The following is a 22082-nucleotide window of genomic DNA, read 5'->3' on the forward strand; positions in this document are numbered from 1 at the left end:
CTGAAGCTCCTTTTAATATTTCTGTAGGCCTCTTGACAGTCTCCCTGACCAGTTTTCTTCTTGTTTTTTTTTTTCCTCAATTTTGGAGGGACGTCCAGTTCTTGGTAATGTCACTGTTGTGCCAAATTTTCTCCACTGATGTGTTCACCATAGTACATCTAATGCTTGGAAATTCTTTTGTACCCTTCTCCTGACTGATAACCTTTTAACCATGAGATCATCTGATGCTTTGGAAGCTCTTTGCAGACCATGGCTTTTGCTGTGATGCTACAAAGAAAATGTCAGGAAAGATCTACCCATCTTCAGTATTCTGGCTTCTTCCCTCAGCCAGAACACTGAAGATAGGTCATGGCTTGGTCTTCCAGCATGACAATGAACCAAAACATATCACCAAGGCAACAAAGAAGTAGCTCAGAAAGAAGCACATTAGGGTCATGGAGTGGCCTAGCCAGTCTCCAGACCTTCATCTTATAGAAAATTCATGGAAGGAGCTGAAACTTTGAGTTGCCAAGCGACAGCCAAGAAACCTTAAGGATTTAGAGCGGATCTCTAAAGAAGAGTAGACCAAAATCCCTCCTGAGATGTGTGCAAACCTGGTAACCAACTACAAGAAAAGTCTTATCTCTGTGCTTGCCAGCAAGAGTTTCTACACCAAGTACGAAGTCATGTTTTGCCTGCGGATCTAATAATTGTATTCCCTGAACTGCAACTCCATTTGTATCATGTGTTTTTTTCTGGATGGTGGTTAATATTCTGTCTCTATCATTTCAAATACACCTGTGATAAAAATTATAGACCCTTCATTTCTTTGTAAGTGGGCAAACTTACAAAATTTGCAGGAGCTCAAATAACTATTTTTACACACACACCTCATAAAACTAGAATACCATCAAAAAGTTAATTTATTTCAGTAATTTAATTCAAAAAGTGAAACTCCTATATTTTTTTTATAGATGTGTTACACACAGAGTGATATATTTCAAGCATTTATTTATTTTAATTTTGAGGATTATGGCTTGCAGCTATTGAAAACCCAAAATTCAGTGATGATCTGGGGGCCATGTCATCTGCTGGTGTTGGTCCACTGTGTTTTTTATCAAGTCCCAAGTCAGTGCAGCCCTCTACCAGGAAATTCTAGAGCATTCCATGCTTCCCTCTGGAGATGCTGATTTAATTTTCCAGCAGGACTTGACACCTGCCAAAAGTACCAATACCTGATTTAATGATAATGGTATCACTGTGCTTGATTGGCTAGCAAACTCACCTGACCTAAACCCCATAGAGAATCTGTGGGGTTTTGTCGAAGATGAGACACACCAGACCGCCGCCAGTACGCCGCCTTGATAAAGTAATTCATGCAAAAGGAGCCTCCACCAAGTATTAAGTGCAAACTGTACATGGACTTAAATTTGCATAAGCCAACATTTCTGTATTAAAAATCCTTTTTTCTCTTGCGTCCTCCGACAGTCGCCGCCTCTTCATATTCGTCACATATGGGGTATTAGACTTTGCTCCAAAGGAGTAGCTAGGCAACAGAATATGTTAACATTAAAGCTTTTAACATATCCCACCCTCAAGGGGTGGTCCCCTCAGTCAATACCCTCCTACTTCCTGCAACCATATCTCAGTTTCAATGTCTAGCTTGTCAGGAGTGGCTGGCTCTCTCTGTGCTGGGGCTTTGTGCTCCAGACTTTCTTCTTTTTTGATTTTTTGTTTGAGTTTTCTCTCTACCTTTACTTAGCTGTTCTTTTTGTCAGCATTAGTTAGTTCTTCTGATGAAGAGGATCATGCGGGCTGGGTCTCGGGCTGATCCCCCTGATCGCAGGTCGTGGGTCAGTGGCTTCCCAGCCTGCCATCGAGCGTTCAGCCAGGTAACGCTCCTGGCACAGTGAACGACCCATCCCTGTTCGGTGCAGGGATGATTGGTGAGGTGGCTACCTCACTGGACGCTGTGCGGTTTCTTTTGTGCGTCTTGTATGCGACTCTCCCTGCCTCATGTGCAGCGGCTTGTTCGCCTGTGCGGGTCCCCCACGCCATTGTGAGGTAAGTGTATCTATGTGGGGACCTGTCTGTCTGGGGGGGTGTCAGTCTGGGACTGTGTAACCTGCCTCTGTTCTCACTGTTTGTCTCCCTATCTCTCGGCTGCATGCTGTGGGCTGCAAGGGGGGGGGGAGCTGTGTGACACTATGTGTGTCAGCTTTGTCAGTGTGAGAAGCTCTGTGCTGTGGGGCATGTTTTGTGGCATGTTTGGGCACTATACAGCGATCGCTGCGGCGATCTGCCATGTTTTTTTATATATGGCTATATGTGTGCATTACTGTACTGTGGAGCGGCGGTTTCGGCGCCAAACGGCGCCATTTTGCCTACACTCGCTCCGGCCGCATGTTCTACATGCATGGCGGCCATTTTCTTGTAGCCTCCCATAGGCTTTAATAGAGCGCCCTGGTCCCATCACTTCCTCTTCTCCTGGGTACACCGATCGAGGCAGCAGCAGCGGCGAGGGTCTCCTCAGGTTATATCCTTCTTATCCATTGCCTGTGTCAGTTTTATTGTCCCTGTGGGGGTCTCATTGTGCTTGTGTGTGGTGCGGTGGGCTGCGCTCGCCGCGCTTGTTAAAGGGGCAGTTAACCCTTTATTATCCGGCATTTTGATATTGGGGCAATGGATTCTCAGGAGGGCAAATTTCCTACCGCCTTGGTGGATAGCCAGGGGACCGCTGTTTCCCCCCCAGGGGGGGATTTGGCCACTATTGTGGCTGGCCTTGCTGCTCAGGTGCAGATGCTGGTGGCTGCTCATTCTACCAAGAGACCCAGAGTTTCTCTTTCCTCTGAGTCTGAGGGTGAGGGTGATGGGGCTGTTATGGTGGGGGTCTCCTTATCGGGGTCCCGCTCCTCCCTGGATCTAGTGGGGTCCGAGGTGGAGGCTGAATTTGAAGGGGTGGATAATTCTCCCCCTGGCTCGCCTGAAGAGCTTGCAATCATGGATGAATTGATTGCTTCCATAAAACAAACGCTGCGTTTGCAGGATGAAGTGTGTCCCCCCGCTGCCTTGGCGGCTTATGGGACGCAGAGAAAACGCAGGACGCCGCAGGTTTTTCCCTGCAATGATGATTTTCAGCGCGCTGTTAAGGAACAATGGCGCAATCTGCGCAAACCTTTTGCTGTGCCAAGTAGGTTCAAGCTGCGCTATCCTTTCTCACCTTCCACTGATGAACGGTGGTGTGTGCCACCCCCGGTGGATCACGCAATTGCGGTTTTAAACAAATCTACTGCGATTCCTGCAGAGGATTCCCCGGTGTTCCGTGATGCCACGGATAGGAGATTGGAGTCTCTTGCCCGTCATACTTACTCTATTACGGGTTCTATGCTTAAGGCTCTGTTTGCCTCTTTCATGGCGGCCCAGGCTGTCGCAAGTTGGACGCAGATGCTTAGGCGCGTCCTAGTGGCCGATTCGGCCTCGCCGGCGACCCTGGATATGGTGGATCAAATCCACCAGGGTGTCATGTATCTGTGTGATGCGGACTTGGACTTAGTCCCGTTGGCTGCGCGCGTGTTGTCTCGCCGCCTGGTTTGGTTGAAATGTTGGTCGGTGGACCAATCTTCACGTAAGACCTTAGCCAATCTGCCTTATGATGGGTCTCACCTTTTTGGGGAGTCCTTGGATGTGTTGATTAAGGGGATCACCGGAGGTAAGAGCACTCTCTTGCCCCATTTCCCCAAGGCTAAAGGGGCTTCTGGGAAGAAGCATGCTAATTTTCGGCCCCCTCAGGGGTCCTTTCGTGCCTTTCGGTCGCACTACAAGGGCAAACCGTTCAAAGGTCAAGGCTCTCAAAAGAAGCCCTGGTCTGGTAAACAGAAGTCCGGTCAGTCCGGATCCGCAGCCCATAACAGTGCGGCCTAAAGGGGCGCCCTCATCCAGTTTTGGGGTGGGGGGACGCTTGCTCGGTTTTCTTCAACCCTGGTTGGCCCGCGTGCGGGACAGATGGGTTCAGGAGATCGTTCGATCTGGTTACAAGATCGAGTTTCTCTCTCGGCCGGAGAGCAGATTTTTTCCCTCAAATCTTCAGCTGTCTCCGGAGCGTTTACGGGACCTGCACCTGGCGGTGCGGGACCTGAAGGCTCAGGGAGTGGTGGTTCCGGTGCCTCATCGGGACAGATTTCGGGGGTTTTATTCCAGTCTGTTCACCGTGTCCAGGAAGGAGGGCAAGGTTCGTCCAATTCTGGACTTGAAGGCTCTGAACCGCTCTGTGCGGGTTCGCAAGTTCCGCATGGAATCCCTGCGGTCGGTGGTGGCTGCCCTGGTTCCGGGGGAATTCATGGCCTCCATCGATTTTGAAGGATGAGTATCTTCACATCCCCATTTTCGAGGGGCACCAGCGGTACCTTCGATTCGCCATTGCGGAGGATCACTAACAGTTCGTGGCGTTGCCTTTTGGTCTCGCCTCGGCTCCGCGGGTTTTCACCAAGGTGCTTGCACCGATTCTGGCATTATTGAGAGCCCAGGGCATTTCTGTCCTGGGGTATCTGGACGACATTCTGGTTCGGTCTGCGACCAGCCAGGGTCTGGAGGAGGACCTGTCTGTCACGATGCAAACTCTACAGGAGTTTGGTTGGACGATAAATTTTCCAAAGTCGACACTGAGTCCGTCGGTTCGTTTTCCCTACCTGGGAATGATCCTGGACTCGGTGCAGGCGAAGGTCTTCCTGCCGGAAGACAAACTCGGAACTCTCCAGGAGGAAGTCAGGTCCCTCCGGGACGTTCCGCTCTCGTCTCTGCGGACGGGCATGAGATGTCTGGGATTGATGGTCTCGGGCTTCGAGGCGATTCCCTTCGCCCAGTTTCACACGCGGGGTCTCCAAGCGGAGATCCTGTCCGTGTGGGACGGGCGACCTCAATCTCTGGATCTTCAAATCTCATTGAGCCATCGCACCAGAAGAGACCTTCTGTGGTGGCTCCAGTCCCCGATGGTGTCCGGGGGCAAGTCGTTTCGTCCTATCTCGTGGACGGTGATCACCACGGATGCCAGCCTGTCGGGCTGGGGTGGTGTTCTGGACGTTCTGTCCGCCCAGGGAACTTGGTCGGAGGGGGAGTCCTCCCTTCCGATCAACATTCTGGAATTGCATGCGATAAATCTCTGTCTTCATCGCTGGACGGACCGGCTGCAGGGCTGCCCGGTTCGGGTGCAGACGGACAATGCCACGGCGGTGGCCTACATCAACCACCAAGGGGGCACCAGGAGTGCCCGAGCGGCTCGAGAAGTGGCCGACATTCTGACTTGGGCCGAGACTCATGTCCCGGCGATAACGGCGGTGCACATTCCGGGGGTGGAGAACTGGCAGGCGGACTATCTGAGTCGCCAGACCCTGGATCAGGGGGAATGGTCTCTCCACCCGGCTGTCTTCCAGATGTTGTGCGCGAAGTGGGGTCTTCCAGATGTGGACCTGTTCGCGTCTCGTCTCAACAACAAGGTGAGGAGGTTCATGGCAAGGACGCGCGACCCTCGGGCAGACGCGTCGGACGCGTTGGTGGCCCCGTGGCATCAGTACAAGCTGATGTACGCGTTTCCACCGATTCAGTTGCTGTCCAGGTTCCTTCGCAGGTTACAATCGGAACGCAGCACGGTGATTCTTGTGGCGCCGGACTGGCCTCGCCGGTCCTGGTACGCAGACCTCCTGAATCTGGCGGTCGACGCCCCGTGGCGTCTACCTCTTCGAGACGATCTCCTGTCTCAAGGGCCGATATACCATCCTGCTTTACAGTCGCTGGCTTTGACGGCCTTGCTGTTGAGACCGAGGTCCTGAAGGAGAAGGGTCTCTCTCCGGAGGTCGTTCATACCTTGATCAACGCGAGGAAGTCTTCCTCGGGGAAGGTTTACTACCGTACTTGGAAGGCCTATTTTGCCTGGTGTGAGTCCAGGGGGTTTTCACCCCGCACGTACTCGGTTTCCCGAGTGCTGTCCTTCCTTCAAACAGGTGTCGATCAGCGTTTGGCGCTGGCTACGATAAAGGGTCAGGTGTCTGCGCTGGCCGTTCTGTTTCAACGTCCCGTGGCTTCCAACTCCTTGTTTGGCACTTTTGTTCAGGGAGTGCGGCATCTGGTTCCTCCTAGGAGGGATCCTTTGCCCCCTTGGGACTTGAATCTCGTTTTATCTGTGTTACAACGTGCTCCTTTTGAACAGATCAGGGAGATCTCGTTGTCTATGTTGTCCAAAAAGGTCGCCTTTTTGGTTGCGATCACTTTGGCTCGCAGAGTGTCGGAGCTGGCGGCTTTGTCCTGCAAGTCTCCGTATCTGGTTGTTCATTTGGATAAGGTGGTCTTGCGACCTAATCCTTCTTTTCTTCCGAAGCGAGTTTCGGAATTCCATCCTAATGAGGATATTGTCTTGCCTTCGCTGTGCGCGAAGCCTAAACATCCGAAAGATGTGAGACTACATTCTTTGGATGTTGTTCGGGCGATAAGGGTTTACCTTAAATCGACTGAGTCTTTTCGAAAGACAGATTCCTTGTTTGTTCTTCCAGAGGGTCCTCGGAAGGGCATGGCGGCGTCGGCCTCTACCATCGCCAAATGGATCAGGCAGACCATTGAACAGGCCTATGCTTTGCAGGGGAAGGTTCCCCCTGTGCCTGTGAAGGCGCACTCTACTAGATCTCTGAGTACGTCTTGGGCCTGTCGTCATGGGGCTTCTGTAGCCCAGGTGTGTAAGGCGGCGACCTGGTCGACCGTGCACACTTTCACTAAATTCTACAAAGTAGATGTTCAGGCATCGGCGGATGCTTCCTTTGGCCGCAAGGTTCTTAGTGCGGCGATTCCCTAGGGTCCCTTGTTGGGGACCTCTGGCTGTTGGGATAAGTTTTTTTTTATCCCCTGGTTCTTTGTCTTTTCCTGGGTTGTTGCTCCTGTTGAGCAATTATTTTTTCCTGTAGCCCAGCTGGTTTCCTTCCTTTGGTAAGGTTCCTTTCTTTGATGCGGAGACTGCGTTGCCTTTCGGCGCGGATGCGTTTCCCACCCCTCATGTTTGCACTGCTTTGGGACGTCCCCATATGTGACGAATATGAAGAGGCGGCGACTGTCGGAGGACGTAAGAGAAAACGGAATTTTTGTAAAATCTTACCTGTAAAATTCCTTTCTCTGAGTCCTCCGACAGTCGCCGCCCCCGCCCCTCTTTTGGGGTTTGGTTGTATACTCTACTGCTATTCCACTGAAACTGAGATATGGTTGCAGGAAGTAGGAGGGTATTGACTGAGGGGACCACCCCTTGAGGGTGGGATATGTTAAAAGCTTTAATGTTAACATATTCTGTTGCCTAGCTACTCCTTCGGAGCAAAGTCTAATACCCCATATGTGACGAATATGAAGAGGCGGCGACCGTCGGAGGACTCAGAGAAAGGAATTTTACAGGTAAGATTTTACAAAAATTCCGTTTTTTTTTTTTTTTTTTTTTTTTTTTTTTTTTTTGGTCTTCTGTAATATTCTAGTTTTCTGAGATAGTGAATTTTGGGTTTTCACTAGCTGTAAGCCATAATCAAAATTAAAAGAACGATGCTTGAAATATATCACTCTGTGTAATCCATATATTCACTTTTTGAATTGAGATACTGAAATAAATACATTTTTTGATGATATTCTATTTGACTGAGATGCACCTGTAATTATTTTCAATTTTTTTAAATCTTTTTTTCAAGCAGTCATAACAACCCAAATCTAGTCCTAATCGAAGCTTATTGCAAAGTAGCAGCCTCATCGTAAAACAGGCAAGAAAGGGGTTGTGTGAGTGGCAGTATCTGCTGTAGTTTTACATAATAAATCGGGCACAAAGGCCTTAAATTCCTTATATCCAGTACATGTCAGGTAAAATTCCCAGTCTAGAAAGTGCCTAAAGTGACTACTGAAGGGACCAGAGAGTAGGAAATTGAGTAAATGCTTTTATACTTGGCCTATTGCTGGAAATTTCTAAACTATAAAGCCAATTTTTGACAGCTGCTTGGATGCTTCTTACCTGTTAGAGCCGGTTCACACTCATGCGGCTGCGGCGTTCGCATGTAATGTCGGAGCGCACTGCTCCTTCATTACATGCGATCGGCTGTGCGGTGCGAGTTTAGCCATACACTTTGTATGGCTAAATTCGCACCACACCCGCAGCAAACACGCACAGGACCCTTTTTTTGCAGCCGCATCAGGATCGGATCGCACAACGGTTTACACTTGTGCGATCCGATCCTGTGCGAACTGCAAGATCGCACTGCGATATGGGATCAAACTGGGGGTGTCGTTAAGATTACATTGACACGCCCAGCGTATCGCATATGGCAGTGTGAACTGCCGGGGGTGCATTTGCGATGCGGGAACAGGCTGCGAATTCGCAGCCTTCCCGCATCGCATAAGTGTGAACCGGGGCTCACAGCCAAAGCTTTCATTGCTCGGCTCCTGGAAGCAGTGCTAGTTTTGCCTGCCTTGGAATTGGAACCACTTCCTGTTGTCAGGAGATGAAAGGTTTAGTTAAATAGTTACATAGTTTCATCACACTATGGGAGTCTCAGCTGGGATGTGCAGAAGCCAGTCTGACCGAATCCTCTTTTAAGATCTTCTTCTTTCTTCACAGCTGTCTCCAGTGCCATTTTTTTTGTACCTGGATTTCTGCTGCTGATTCCAGGAGGTAAGACATTATTTATCTAGCATGGCTTGCATGAAGCAACCAAAGATGACAAATTGTTTCTTAGGACGGGTAAAACAAGTTGAACTGCATATATGAGAATTTTCTTATCTCCCCAAGGATTTTTATTTCTGTCCTGAGATTTAAGCCTCGCACACACGCAACGATTGTTGGCCGACCGATCGGCCGTCTTTTGTCCAGTGTTGTTGTGTTGGTTTTTGTTGGCCGAGAAAATTTGTGTGCAGTCTAGAGCACATTTCAACCAACTTCAGAAGTGATGTCATGTGCTGGTTAACTTTCCGTGTGTTTTTTCTTCTCTGAGCATGCCCAGTCTTGCTCATCTGATTTTTGTCTGCCGAAATCTGTACTGACTGACAGAAAATCGGCGGTTCTGTTGACTGCCAACAAAAATTTTATAGCATGCACACCAGATTTTGTTCGGCCGAAAAGCAAGAGTTGGTTGTCGGAAGCATCATACTAACAAGCCGACAATTGGCCGATCGGACGTTGGCCGAAAATTCACGGCCAACAATTGTTGCGTGTGTACGGGGCTTTACACATCGCCATTGCTAACCAACTTTTGAGAATGGCTACTACGCTGGTGCTTTTGTTTTCAATGCTGTCTGACTCTGTGGCTCAGAACAAGTAGAGAGATGAGAAACTCCGATTCTTTCCTGGCCACTTTACATCATGATTATTCTGGGTCTCTGACTCAAAAGTACTAAAATCAGACACGGCTAGGCAACCTGCATTTTCAGGAAGCCAGCAATGGCAGCCCAGTATTTCTCTCATGACAGCCGCTTGAAGTAACACCACTAGGTCTGCTTCCTTCCCTTTGCCTTGAGTACAGATTTATTGAATGTAAATATAAGGCATTTGATGACTTAGACACCCATGATGCAGATCTTCTGTTGATCCTGTGACATAGGTCTCTTTTCACGTGATGTGGATCTACAAATGATGTTGATCATTAAAAAATGAAATAAACCAAAAAAATAGTCCTTGCACCTTGAATGAAATTAAATACTTATACCACATGCCCAAATAAGTCCCAAGCCCAAGTATTCAGTGCTCCCCATGTGTTCCAAAAATGAAACAAATACGTGATCCACTCCACCGTGTCAAAAAAGAACCACTCTGCACTCAACAGACTGAATTGACCTTTTGTGCTAACAAGAAAGTCAAATATTGCTTGATAATGCAAGTTACACTGCTAGACCAAGGATGGAAGCCGGGAACACTGTGCAATAAATCAAAGAAAATGCCAGGGAATTCAGTTTTCCAACCTGTATCACCTTGCCTCTTTAAATCCTTTCAGAACCACTGGGCACACATGGCATGCCTATAAGAAACAAAAGGAGAAGCTTCTAATAGTGTAAAATTGTTTTGGCATCTCCAAAATTATACTAAAATTGCACTCGCATCATGTAATATGAAGCCGTAAGTGCTGCTAATTCACCCATGTGCGTTCACCCAAAGTGCAAGTGATGTAACCAGAAGTCCATCCCTCCCTACGCGTTTCATCATTTACATGCAGCGTTCTTAGGAGCAGGAATTCCCGGCCATCACCTCCGCATTACATACTATTTATAGGCAAACCGAACCGCCCACTACAACCTATATTAGCTATCTTTACAATATTTGAGCATTGTTAGTTTTGAAAAGAACTTATTTGGACATTTTCGTACATGCATTTTATTTGATTTGATTCAAGGTGCAAGTGCTGTGTTTTTTTTTTTTTTTTTTTTTTTGTTTATTTTGCTTTTAAACACTTAGTTGTTCACAACAGCTGTACGCTCTCCTTTCCCAGTAGCTCAGTATCTTTGTGTATCTAAATTTGAATTTAAAAGTTGTACATATATTTTTCACCAATGTTTTAATAATCTAGCTCAAGGAAATTATGTTGTTTTAGAAGTTATATCTATTTGGGGAAATTTTATTTAATTTGAAATAGCTATTAAAAGAGAACCTCTCGTTTTTATAAGCAGGTAAAATGCTTTCCCCCCCCCCCCCCCCAAACTTGGCTATTTATATATATATGTATTGTGCGCAGCACTGGAGGCCATATCTCCAGAAGGATATAGATACTCTAGAGAGAGTTCAGAGAAGAGCTACTAAACTAGTACATGGATTGCAGGAAAAAACTTACCAGGAAAGGTTAAAGGACCTTAACATGTATAGCTTGGAAGAAAGAAGAGACAGAGGGGATATGATAGAAACTTTTAAATACATAAAGGGAATCGATTCGGTAAAGGAGGAGAGCATATTTAAAAGAAGAAAAACTACCACAAGAGGACACAGTTTTAAATTAGAGGGGCAAAGGTTTAAAAGTAATATGAGGAAGTATTACTTTACTGAGAAAGTAGTGGATGCATGGAATAACCTTCCTGCAGAAGTGGTAGCTGCAAATACAGTGAAGGAGTTTAAGCATGCATGGGATAGGCATAAGGCTATCCTTCATATAAGATAGGGCCAGGGACTATTCATAGGATTCAGATATATTGGGCAGACTAGATGGGCCAAATGGTTCTTATCTGCCGACACATTCTATGTTTCTATGTTTCTATATGTATTTTTACTGTGGTTGGCTGCAGACTGAAATAGGATGAGTGTTGATAAGTTACTGAATATTCGCTGTAGCGGTTATTTTTATTGTATCCTTAAACTTTTTTATTACTTTCTCACCCAATTCTGCAGTGTACCATGTAATATTTATCTACTGTGCCGTTAGAGGGCGACATGGTTTCCAGTTCTTCTACCTCCCATATTTTGATAAGTGAATCAGCGCCATGGATGTCTTATCGCACACTGAATGCCAAAAACACTATGGAAACCACTAAGGACTCTACAGAATGACATGGGGGTCAGTTCACCAGGTGGCGATGTCTTGATCTGGATCTTGCTTCTTGGGACCTCATTCACTAAGACTAAACTGAGAGTTGCACCCATCTCAAGTGTTTTCCACCTCTGTAGCGAATATGTCTGTGACTATATGTAATTTTTTGTTGTTGTTTTTGTGTTTTTCCGTTTAAAAGATTTTGCCTTTTTTAATTTAATTCTTTTTTTATTTGTATGTAACTGTTTAATTGGTAAATAGAGGTTTTATTACAAACATTGAGTGCTATTACATGGTGAACATTCAGTGTCATAAGAAGCTTGACTTCTGTAACTTCAACCGATGTTATCTTGATGACAGCATCATAACGAACTCTGAAAAAAGGAAACCATTGTCATTATTTGTGATGTTGGGTAGGGGCTTTAGGTGATTCATGCATGAGATGACAATTGGTTAAAGGAAAATCATAGAGTTTACAAAAACAACTTCTTATACTCGCCTAGGTTAATAGAGCATCGATTTGATCAGATGCTGCTTCCGCACTGTGAACTGAGCAATCAGACTGCTCATCGCTCATTTCTCACCTCCGCTCTTGAGCAGGGAGCAGTGATTGTCAGTCACCGGTTCTCTGCTCCTCCAGTGCTCACTGGAGCTCTGGGCTGTGCAGGGGTCAGGAATGGTTGGGAGGCTGAGCCAGCTGCCGGTCCAAGCACCTGGGTGGATCCTGACTGTAAAGTCGGGGCATTTCCTACGCCAGCTGGGCTTTACCCTGATTTTAGCTGAAAACGGGTCACAGGAGTGCAGAACGAACTGTACTCCTGTGATCCATAGAAGTAGAGCTAAAAAAAAGCTTTGGCTATATTTCTCCTTTTTTAATCTGAATGGATCCGGCAAAAGCCTCACGACTATGGTAGTGGCAGGTAGCCACCATCCAGTCTGAGAGGACCTATTCATTGAACAGCTTTGAAAACTTGTCTGAACATTGCCTAATTTTTCATTTTATTAACCAATGCTACAAGTCTTTGTCACTCCTCCCCTGTGATTTTTATTAGAGAGCTATCATGATTTTTTTTTTTTTTATTGGTTGAGCCAGATGGACTTGTGTCTTTTTTTCAACCTGAATATGCAACTATGATCATCTTGGTTTTGCTAACTAATTAGTCACTGACTTGGAAGGAACACCTGTGCAGAACAGGAGGTCCAATTGGCTGCATGCTTGTGCCAGGTCTTTGTGCAGTGAAGCCAGCAATAAAGGGAGCCCAGAGCTTTCACCTTTACATTTTATCGAGAGGGGCTTCAGGAGCTTAATATGTACAGTCTGGAGGGGAAAAAAGGGAAAAGGGAGACATGATTGAAACCTTATACATTTGGGGGGTGAATAGGCTTCAGGAGTCCAGTTTTTTTCAATATGAAACCAAAATCAAGAACACAGGGGCATGACCTCAAACTAACGGGAGGAAAGTTCAAAATTCATTTTGGAAAGTATTATTTTGCTGAACGGGTAGTTGATACTTCATATATACTTCCAGCTGAGGTAGTGAGACAATTAACAGTAAATGGCTTCAAGCATGCTTGGGACAAACAAAAAAAAAAAAAATAAGGAAAAAAAAAACGGGCAGACTTGATTGACTACTCCTTTTTAAGCGTTTCCTTATAGCAGGTAAGGTGAATGGGCTACTTGGATGTTAGGCCTCTTTATGTGGCCGAGCTCTGAAAAAGTCTCACATATGGTATTGTCATACTCCGGAGGAGTAGCAAAATGTGTTTCTAGGTATAATTGCAAGTATGCCTATGCCATGTGTGAGAAATAACTCGTTAATGACAATTTTGTGAAAAAAAAAAGTGTCTCTGTTCAAGAATTATGGGAAAAAAAATTACAACTTCAAAAAACATGCAATGCCACTTACTAAATACTTTGGATGGTCTGCTTTTCAAAAAGGGGTAATTTGGGTGGTATTTGTACTGTCCTGACATTTCAGGGCCTCAAGAAATGAGATAGGCCATCAGGTGTGATCAATTTTCAATGATTGGTACCATAGCTTATAGACTTTTTAATGACTAAATAATATGCATTAATTTGGGTTATTTTTAACCAAAGATATGTAGCAGTATACATTTTTGGGCCAAATTTATGAAGAAAAATTACTTATTTGCAAAATTGTATAAAAGAAATTTTAAAAAAAGTTTTTTGTTTTTCTTTCCCAAAACTTTAGCTTTTTTCACTTGTATCGCAAAAAAAAAAAAAAAAAAAATAGGAAAGCTCGATTTGTGTGAGAAAAAATATATAAACATTTTGTTTGGGTACAGTGTTGCATATCTGAGTAATTGTCATTCAAAGTGTGAGAGCACTGAAAGCTGAAAATTGGTCTGGGCAGGAAAGGGGTAAAAGTCCTCTATATTGAAGTGGTTCAATTCTACAGACAAAAACATGGTTGTGCTATGGGAGCTGCAGTATCCATCATTGCCATTAACCTCTACATGGGGGAGAAGAAAATGAGTCTTGAACTCTTTCAGGGGCAAAAGACATCAAGTCTTTGGTTGTGGATGATAACATGGGTCACGATTAGAAAAATGGAGTTATAGGCTTTTATTGAACACTCGAAAGTCAAAAATACATCAGGTTTACGCAGGAAGAGGCACAGAATTACAAACTACCCTTTTTGGGTCCAAGGAGAATGACTTGGACACTTTCTTCTACAGAAAAAACAGTATCTGCTTATTTGCTGCTGTCACCCCCTGGAACTCAAACTGGGGCATAATAGAACTGTACAACACTGGGCTGAGATGGTAACCGCAAACTGCGTGTAAAGACAAAGCGCCGATATTTCAGGAGTGCTTTGAAAGTTTGTGGCTCCTCAGACTGGACTTTCATGAAAATGTAATGTAATATACTCATCTCAATGTAGCTGGAGTGTCACAAAAATGCAGAATTTTGCATTAAATTCCTGTGTCTTGCAAGCCATGCAATGTACATTCGTAATACTGTCACTGTAAAATTATGGCTATATCTATTCTATACACCAGCAGTTCTGGATGCACTGATGCAAAATGAACGTGACTGCCCACCTACACACAGGCAGAGACTGTGCTCTTTTTTTTTTTTAATCTTGAAGTGATGACATGTAATAATGTAATCTGTTTTAAGAAGGCAATGCTTTGTCTGTTCGCCTACAGATACAAAAAAGTGAGAGAAGCTTGTACATGAATTAGTGATCGACTGATATCATTTTTTTTTTAAATAAAAGTATCGGAATGGCGCTGCCTACTGAAAAGGTATGTAAAAATGACAGGAAAGGTGTGTATAATATGTACCAAAATAAATAAATATGCACAAAGAGAAATATATATCACAATAAATAAAATATGATGTGACTGAAAAGTGCAAACTTTAAAAAGCGTGCATATGAATAAAAAAATCAATTCATAAAGTGACCAAGTGCATAAGGAACATATAAATAGGTCCTATAAAAGTGCAATGTGTACGATAAATAGCAAATAATGAATTAAATAGGTAAGGTGACCAGTGCAAATAAGTAGAAATTCATGATCAAGTGCCAAATAAAAAATATATCTGGTGTATCAAAATATTAAAAAATTATACAAATATAAATAAATAAGATATTGTGACAAAAACTAGTGTTCCAATATGTGGCAGTAGGGACGTAATTAGTCCATAAATGTGACAGCTATCTTCATATAAAACTGGAAACAACCCCGTGGTAGGTGAGGTGCTTGGTGACCCCTAAAGTAGGTAGCCCACTCACCGGAAATACCCACCCCACACAGGGGTAAAGAGCGGGGTATATGAATATTGGAATTATTCCCTCTGATGGCTCCTGTTGCTCTCCAGGGGTCCTAGGATAGGGGTATGCCAGGAGTGCCCAGTAGGGCTCCGGAATGGTTCCTATAGAATAGCCCGGGTCTCCAGGGGGTCCGCTCTCTTATAGGGTATGTACTCCAGTGTAGCGGGACAAGATGTATGCAGGTGGATCATATAGGGCAAGAAAGAGGCCAATAGTGTAATACTGTTTGAGCCTTTAATTCGCATATAAAAACATGACATCACTTCCGGGTTTTTTACATGGAGACCCGGGTCTTCTCTTTGGCGGCAGCGGCAGTGAAGGTAGTATGCTTGGGTCTCCCAGTGGGACAGGAGATCTGGGCGAGCCGCAGAAGGCAGCGGGAGGGGGGACGTCCCCTCCTGCTCCTTGTAATGACAGCCGAGCGGCTTCTCAGCAGCATCGGTTGTCAATACAAGTCAGCCGACCGTCGGCTATGGACACCGATACCGGGGTGATGCCTCTAGCTGCAGGTATTACCCCGGTACAAGCACTTTCCCCTAAATCTCGGCAATACCGGTAACCTCAGGGGCTGATTCCGATATATCAGGAAAGTGCATATCGGCCCCCGATATATTGGTGTTGCTGATAATCGGTCGATCCCTAACATGAATAGCTCTCAACTGTCCTTGATTTGGAACAAAGTCCCTCTGTCCCTCTTTCCTCCTCATTAGTCCCTCATTTTGGTCTGTTCTATATAGTTGTATATAAAATGCACTTTTTATCTTTCAAAAAGTGTTTCCCAGTGCTAAACCTTTCATCCAATTTCTAAATTGCTGCATTGTAAATTTCAAAAGCCAATATAAAACAATAGACATTGTTAAAAAGAAAAAAAAATTGTAGGTTTAACTAATAATTTTCTTTGTATAATTCTCCTTTAAGGGGGTGTGGAAGAGGGTGTGTCCTATGCCTACATACTTTTTGCTAATACTGTAGGTGTCCCTCATTCCCATCTCAAAAACTTGGGAGGTATGTACATTTAAAAGTCCCAACACCCAAACACAAGTGAAGTAACGTGGTATGTGTAGTGAGATATTGCCATGAGGATGAGTTCTAGAGGTCAAAACGCAGCAGATTTCCTTAACATTAGGAAAAAGAGACATTCTTTTGAAGAGAGTGAGCTGCACATGTTGGAGAGAGAGGACAACTGGTTTGCAAGAGGTACGAAAGAGGCCATCTATGCCAAACTGGAACTACTATTCCTGAATAAGTTTGGGGGGCCTTAAACACCATCTGTCTTCCTCATGGTATGCTTTTTTAACATTGATATTTGGGGATTTGACAATTCACACCTTCAACTATATAAGATTATAGATTGACATGGCGTATGCAGATTTATTGACACCAAAGGATGGGATTCTGTTCCACTGCTTTTACACTTCCCATCCTGTTTGCCAACAAATATCATCTTAGAAAAAAATATACGGCCAGAAGGGCCGTAGAATAATATTTTTATGAAAATTCTAATAAGGAGCAGCAGCTATAGAATGGGGTTATGGATGTATAAGTAATAGCCTCTAAAAAGGAGTCAAGGCTACCTACAGCGCTTGCTAAGATGGCGTATGGATAACCATAAATAATTCAGCAGTTCAAATTGTGCAAATATGCATCAGCAAACTCTGTGCAATGAAGTTCAAATTAAATTATAGAAGTGCTTTGTGCCATTTACATCCAATAAATTCAATAATTGAATAAATATACATTAAATTAAATCAATAAATATGCATCAAATTATTCCGCGCAAAGAATAAAATTAACATGCATCAAATTATTCTGTGAAACTATACCATAGATAAACAACTAATAGGTGCATATAAAAAAGTGCAAGTAAATAGCTATAAAATAAATATGGTGCCTGAGGAATAAGAGCCGGTTCACACTATTACGACTTGCCAGGCGACTTGGTCAGCCTGGCAAGTCACGCACCGTCGGGTCCATTGAGTAGTACAGGACCCTTTTCTAATAGGAGCGACACAAGTCGCTCCGACTTAGAAAAAGGGTCCTGTACTACTTCGGGGCGACCTGGAGGCGACTTGCATTGACTTCAGTTATATGAAGTCCGTGCAAGTCTCGCCGAAGTCACGGTGCACGCGACTTCACAGGTCGCCCCCGAAGTCTGAGCGACCTAATGTGAACGGGGTCTAAAATTGCAGGTGTCTCAAAAGTGTTGCTTCAAGTCCACAAATATGTAAACCATAGTGACTGTAGTGATCACAGTTCAAAAGAAAATTCCTTGTGCAAATATGCTCATCCAATACAGTTCAAAGTGCAGGTTCTCTGTGTGGATTTTCCAATCCGTCTTGTGACATATGGATGGCACAGGTTCCTCTCCACCGTGGTATGGGTAAAGATGGGTGACTTACCAGATGATGTGGGTCTCATACGCAGTATAGCATTAAGACCACTTGCGCTTCTTTGGCCCCTAAGGCCAGAGTAGGTACCCTCCGTGACACTCCGATACTTGGGTAGTGGTGGGTCCCTCCTTTTCCTCTCCCCGCCTCAAGTAAGGGCCAGAGTAAAAAAAGAAAACTCCAAATGGTATAGTATGTAGAGGTATACATTTTATTTCCCATCCATGGGTAATTGCGGGTTAAAACGATATAAATTGCAGCTTCCGTGATCGTACACAGTCTGAGCGCATAGTGGAGAGCGGCGAGACCAGCTTGCGTTCCACTTCTGTGACGTCACGACGTGCGCTCCAACTAACTTGTTTCGTCACGCCGTTTGACATATGTATGTTCATTCAATAAATGGGATCCATACTTACACACATTTTCTGAAGAAGCCGTCTCGGCGAAACCGGTCAAAATGTTTTAACGTAAAGGACCAATTCATGTATCATGTTTGTACTTTGCATATACAATCAGCTCGTTTTGTCTACATGTCTGTGTATCTAATTTTAAATGTGATACGTTAATAAAATTTATATTTATTCTAACATGATTTATCCTTTATTGGATGTACTAGTATAAAGGGTAAATATACGCCTTTAGAGTCCCAAGAACATTTCCCTTCTCCTTTTGATATTCTTTATGGGGATGTTGGTCCAGTATTAAACTAACTATCTTGGCACCATCTGTTAAATTTTTTTCTCCGTGTGACGAAACGCGTTAGATGGAACGCACATAGTGACGTCACAGAAGCAAGTGGAACGTAAGCCGATCTCACCGCTCCCCACTCTGCTCTCAGACTGTGTACGATCACGAAGCTGCATTTTATATTGTTTTAACCCGCAATTACCCATGGATGGGAAATAAAATTTATACCTCTACATACTACACCATTTGGAGTTTTCTTTTTTACTCTGGCCCTTACTTGATGCGGGGAGAGGGAAAGGAGGGACCGCCACTACCCAAGTATCGGAGTGTCACGGAGGGGACCTACCCTGGCCTTAGGGGCCAGTCAGCGTGAGTGGGTGTCCGTATGCCACAAGGCGAATTGGAAAATCCACACTGAGCACCTGCACTTTGAACTGTATCGGATGAGCATATTTGCACAAGGAATTTTCTTTTGAACTGTGATCACTACAATCATTATTGTTTACATGTTTATGGGCTTGAAGCAACGCTTTTGAGACGCCTGCACTTTTATACCTCAGGCACCATATTTATTTTTATAGCTATTAACTTGCACTTTATTATATGCACCTATTAATTGTTTATCTATTGTATAATTGCACGGAATAATTTGATGCATATTAATTGAATTATTTGCACGGAATAATTTGATGCATATTTATTGATTTAATTTGATGCATATTTATTCAATTATTTAATTTATTGGATATAAATTGCACAAAGCACTTATATAATTTAATTTGAACTTCATTGCAGGGCGTTTGCTGATGCAGATTTGCACAATTTGAACTGCTGAATTATTTATGGTTATCCAAACGCCATCTTCGCAAGCGCTGTATGTAGCCTTGACTCCTTTTAAAGGCTGTTACTGAAACAAATCTCATCTGCCTTGACACCTTCTATGGTGAGCAGATTAGGGTGCCTATGCTACTTGTGGGTATATAAATACTGGGGTTTCTAACACTCAGAACTGAAGAGGTGGCTTGATAGAACATGTCCAGTTGATTTTCACTACTACTAGCTATCCTTTTCTTAACGTTCAGGCTTTTGTGCAGTGATACATATGAAATGCTATAGGTTCTGTCACGTAGATAGATGCACGCTGCATGTAACTGCTGGACTACTGAATGACCATTCAGCAGAGACTAAGAACATCGTAGGTGGGTATTGAAATAGAAAATTGAATTACATAAAACTGAAATGTTTCTATAGAAAATAATGGGAGAAAAATGCAACTTGCAGTAAAGCGATGAACTATGGGGTGCAAATCTTGGTCTCTACTGTACGTCCATTTTGAGCAAAAACTTCTGGGTTTAATTGTCCTGAATTTGTATGTCCCCTGCGCAGTGAGAAGCCCAGCAACAGTCAGATGCCTTTTCAATTCCAATTAATTGAAAATTACATTAGGTGTGTGGTGGTCACAGGCAGGGCTGGGACAAGGGTGGGCAGGAGGGTCGGCTGTCCTGGGCGCGGTGACGATTTCGGAGGTTGTGCTAGAAGGGGTGATTTGTTTTAGGAAGGGGGATTTTTAGGGGGGGGGAGAGGATTTATGCTCAGAGGGGAAATTTGAGGGGTAGTGGATTTGTGCTGGAAGGGGGGGGGATTTGGAGAGAGAGGATTTGAGCTGGGAGGGAGGATTTGTACTAGAAGAAGGGGATTTTTTTGTTTGGGGAGAATTTTGTCTTGCAAAGGGAGTTTATGCTTAGGGGTATATGTGAAGATTAGTGCTCAAATTTATTTATTTGTTTTGGTGGGGGGGGGGGGGGGGGTTTGCTGACCCATAATGCTCATACATTTGAAGGGGGTGCCCTGCGCGCTAGATGAACTTGTCCTGACCTTGGTCACAGGTGTGTGGTTTGCTTACCATCAAAGTCAACACTGCCATCTCCATTAAGGTCTACATCATGTATGATCTCCTGAACTTCACTGGGATTCAGCTGTTCTCCTAGGAAACTCTGTGCAGCATCACTGAGCTCTAGTCCACTAATATGGCCATCTCCATTCATATCAAACTGGAAAAAATAAATTACAGAAAAATGACTGCTATACCTTTCATTATTACAGTAACTCATGATTTTATGATTAGCTATACTTCTCTAATAATTTGTTATGATAGATAGTGATCTGTCTGTCATTTAAACAACTGGCGTGCATTTAAACCCCCTTTTACTTTTTTTCTGACTTTATGTGAATTTTAGTTTTTGAGTAGATTGTATATGGTCACACCATCCATTTGCTTTTTATATGTATACGTTGGATACCTATAGGGAGCGATCTCTGCAGTGGAGTTTCTAGCGCCACCAACCTTTTCCCACCATTATAAAAGGGTTTCACAGTTTATGTTAAATTAAAGCAAATTTAGGTGAGAGAGCCAAGGACTTTGGAGGTCGAGTGAGTTTACAGATGGTCAAGAGTTTATTGTTCGATTTTAAGTTTTTCTAAAGGATGTTATAAAATAAAAAACATGTTATACTTACCTGCTCTGTGCAATGGTGCAATGTACAGAGCCGCTCTCCACTCCTCTTCTTCGAGTGCCTCCACAGCAAACCAGCTGCTATGGGGGCACTCGTGCGAGCGCACTCCCGAGCCAAGCTGTGGGCGTCCTTAGACACACACAGTGTGGCTTGGCACTGCCCCCATCCCCCCTCCCCCACAGGTCTTGATTGACAGCAGCAGGAGCCAATGGCTTCCGCTCAGAGGCAGCTCTAGACTTTGTGAGGCCTTAGGCAGAATTTATACATGAGGCCCCACTCACCTCCTTTGTAGAGGTTAAGGAAGAACCCCGAGGTCGATTTATCTGATTACTGCTGCTTGTGTGGGTTGGATGTGTACCGTGGAAATCACATGGGATGAATAGGAGAGGGATGGGACTGGGAACCATGGGATAGGGGAGATGGAGGAGGGGGTAAAAAGGGGGGAGTGGGTAGATGATGAGGGATGGGTAGAGGAGAACTGGAGTGAAACTGGGGGGAAAGAAAAGGAATGGAGAGCGAAAGAGAAAGAAAGGAATGGAGAGAGAAAGGAATGGAGAGAGAAAGAAAGAGGGGAGGGAGAAAAAAAGGGGGAAAGCAAGAAAGGGGTAGAAAGAAAGAAATGGAGAGCGAAATAATGGAATGGAGAGAGAAAGAAAGAGGGGAGGGAGAAAGAAAGAGAGAAAGAAAGAGGGGAGGGAGAAAGAAAGACCGAAAGGAGGGGAGGGAGACAGAAAGAAGGGGAGGGAGAAAGAAAGGGGGAGAGAAAGAAAGAAGGGGAGGGAGAAAGAAAGGGGGAGAGAAAGAAAGAAAGAAGGGGAGGGAGAAAGAAAGACAGAAAGAAAGTCATGAGGCCCCTGTGAGCGTAAGGCCTTAGGCTATCGCCTAATTTGCCTAACTAGAGAGCCGCCTCTGCTCCGCTACTACCTCTGTATCCTGTGAGAAAAGAGAATGCCACTTCAGATGGGCACAACACTGGATTTAAAAAGGACTAAAGGTAAGTATTTAGGGAGGGGGTGGGGCAAAACAAGTACTGGGCCATTTTTTGCCCTAATGCAAGGAACGCAGTAAGAAAAAAAAATGAATGGTACCTAAAAAAACAAAAACAAATGAGAAATTTATTTTTTAGCTGTGCCTGTACTGTAAAATGTCTACTCTTCCATAGAACCTTGTTCTGGCAGGTAGAGGATGTTTTTTTTTTTTTCCCAA

The 22082-nt window shown here is 44.3% G+C and overlaps 2 protein-coding genes across 3 annotated transcripts in view; one reads left to right on the forward strand and one right to left on the reverse strand.

Annotated features, from left to right (window-relative positions):
• TMEM134 (transmembrane protein 134) overlaps positions 1-11660 on the forward strand; it is a 105138-nt gene extending 93478 nt beyond the window's left edge. For both annotated transcript variants that reach the window (XM_082268225.1, XM_082268226.1), the window contains 2 exons: positions 8600-8653; positions 11348-11660. In XM_082268225.1, the coding sequence (XP_082124351.1) occupies positions 8600-8653; positions 11348-11430 (137 nt within the window). In that variant the 3' untranslated portion in view covers positions 11431-11660. The remainder of the gene's footprint in view (positions 1-8599; positions 8654-11347) is intronic.
• Positions 11661-11707: 47 nt separating this feature from the next.
• The window catches only part of LOC309562613 (calcium-binding protein 2-like), a gene marked incomplete at its 5' end in the record, with an annotated part of 42768 nt that continues 32393 nt past the window's right edge, over positions 11708-22082 (reverse strand). The window contains 2 exons of the mRNA XM_082266866.1: positions 11708-11860; positions 20267-20414. Coding sequence (XP_082122992.1) covers positions 11832-11860; positions 20267-20414 — 177 coding nt within the window. The 3' untranslated portion in view covers positions 11708-11831. The remainder of the gene's footprint in view (positions 11861-20266; positions 20415-22082) is intronic.

This window comes from Pelophylax lessonae (assembly GCF_965119305.1).
Source record: "Pelophylax lessonae genome assembly, chromosome: 9".
NCBI classification, from domain to species: Eukaryota; Metazoa; Chordata; class Amphibia; order Anura; family Ranidae; genus Pelophylax; species Pelophylax lessonae.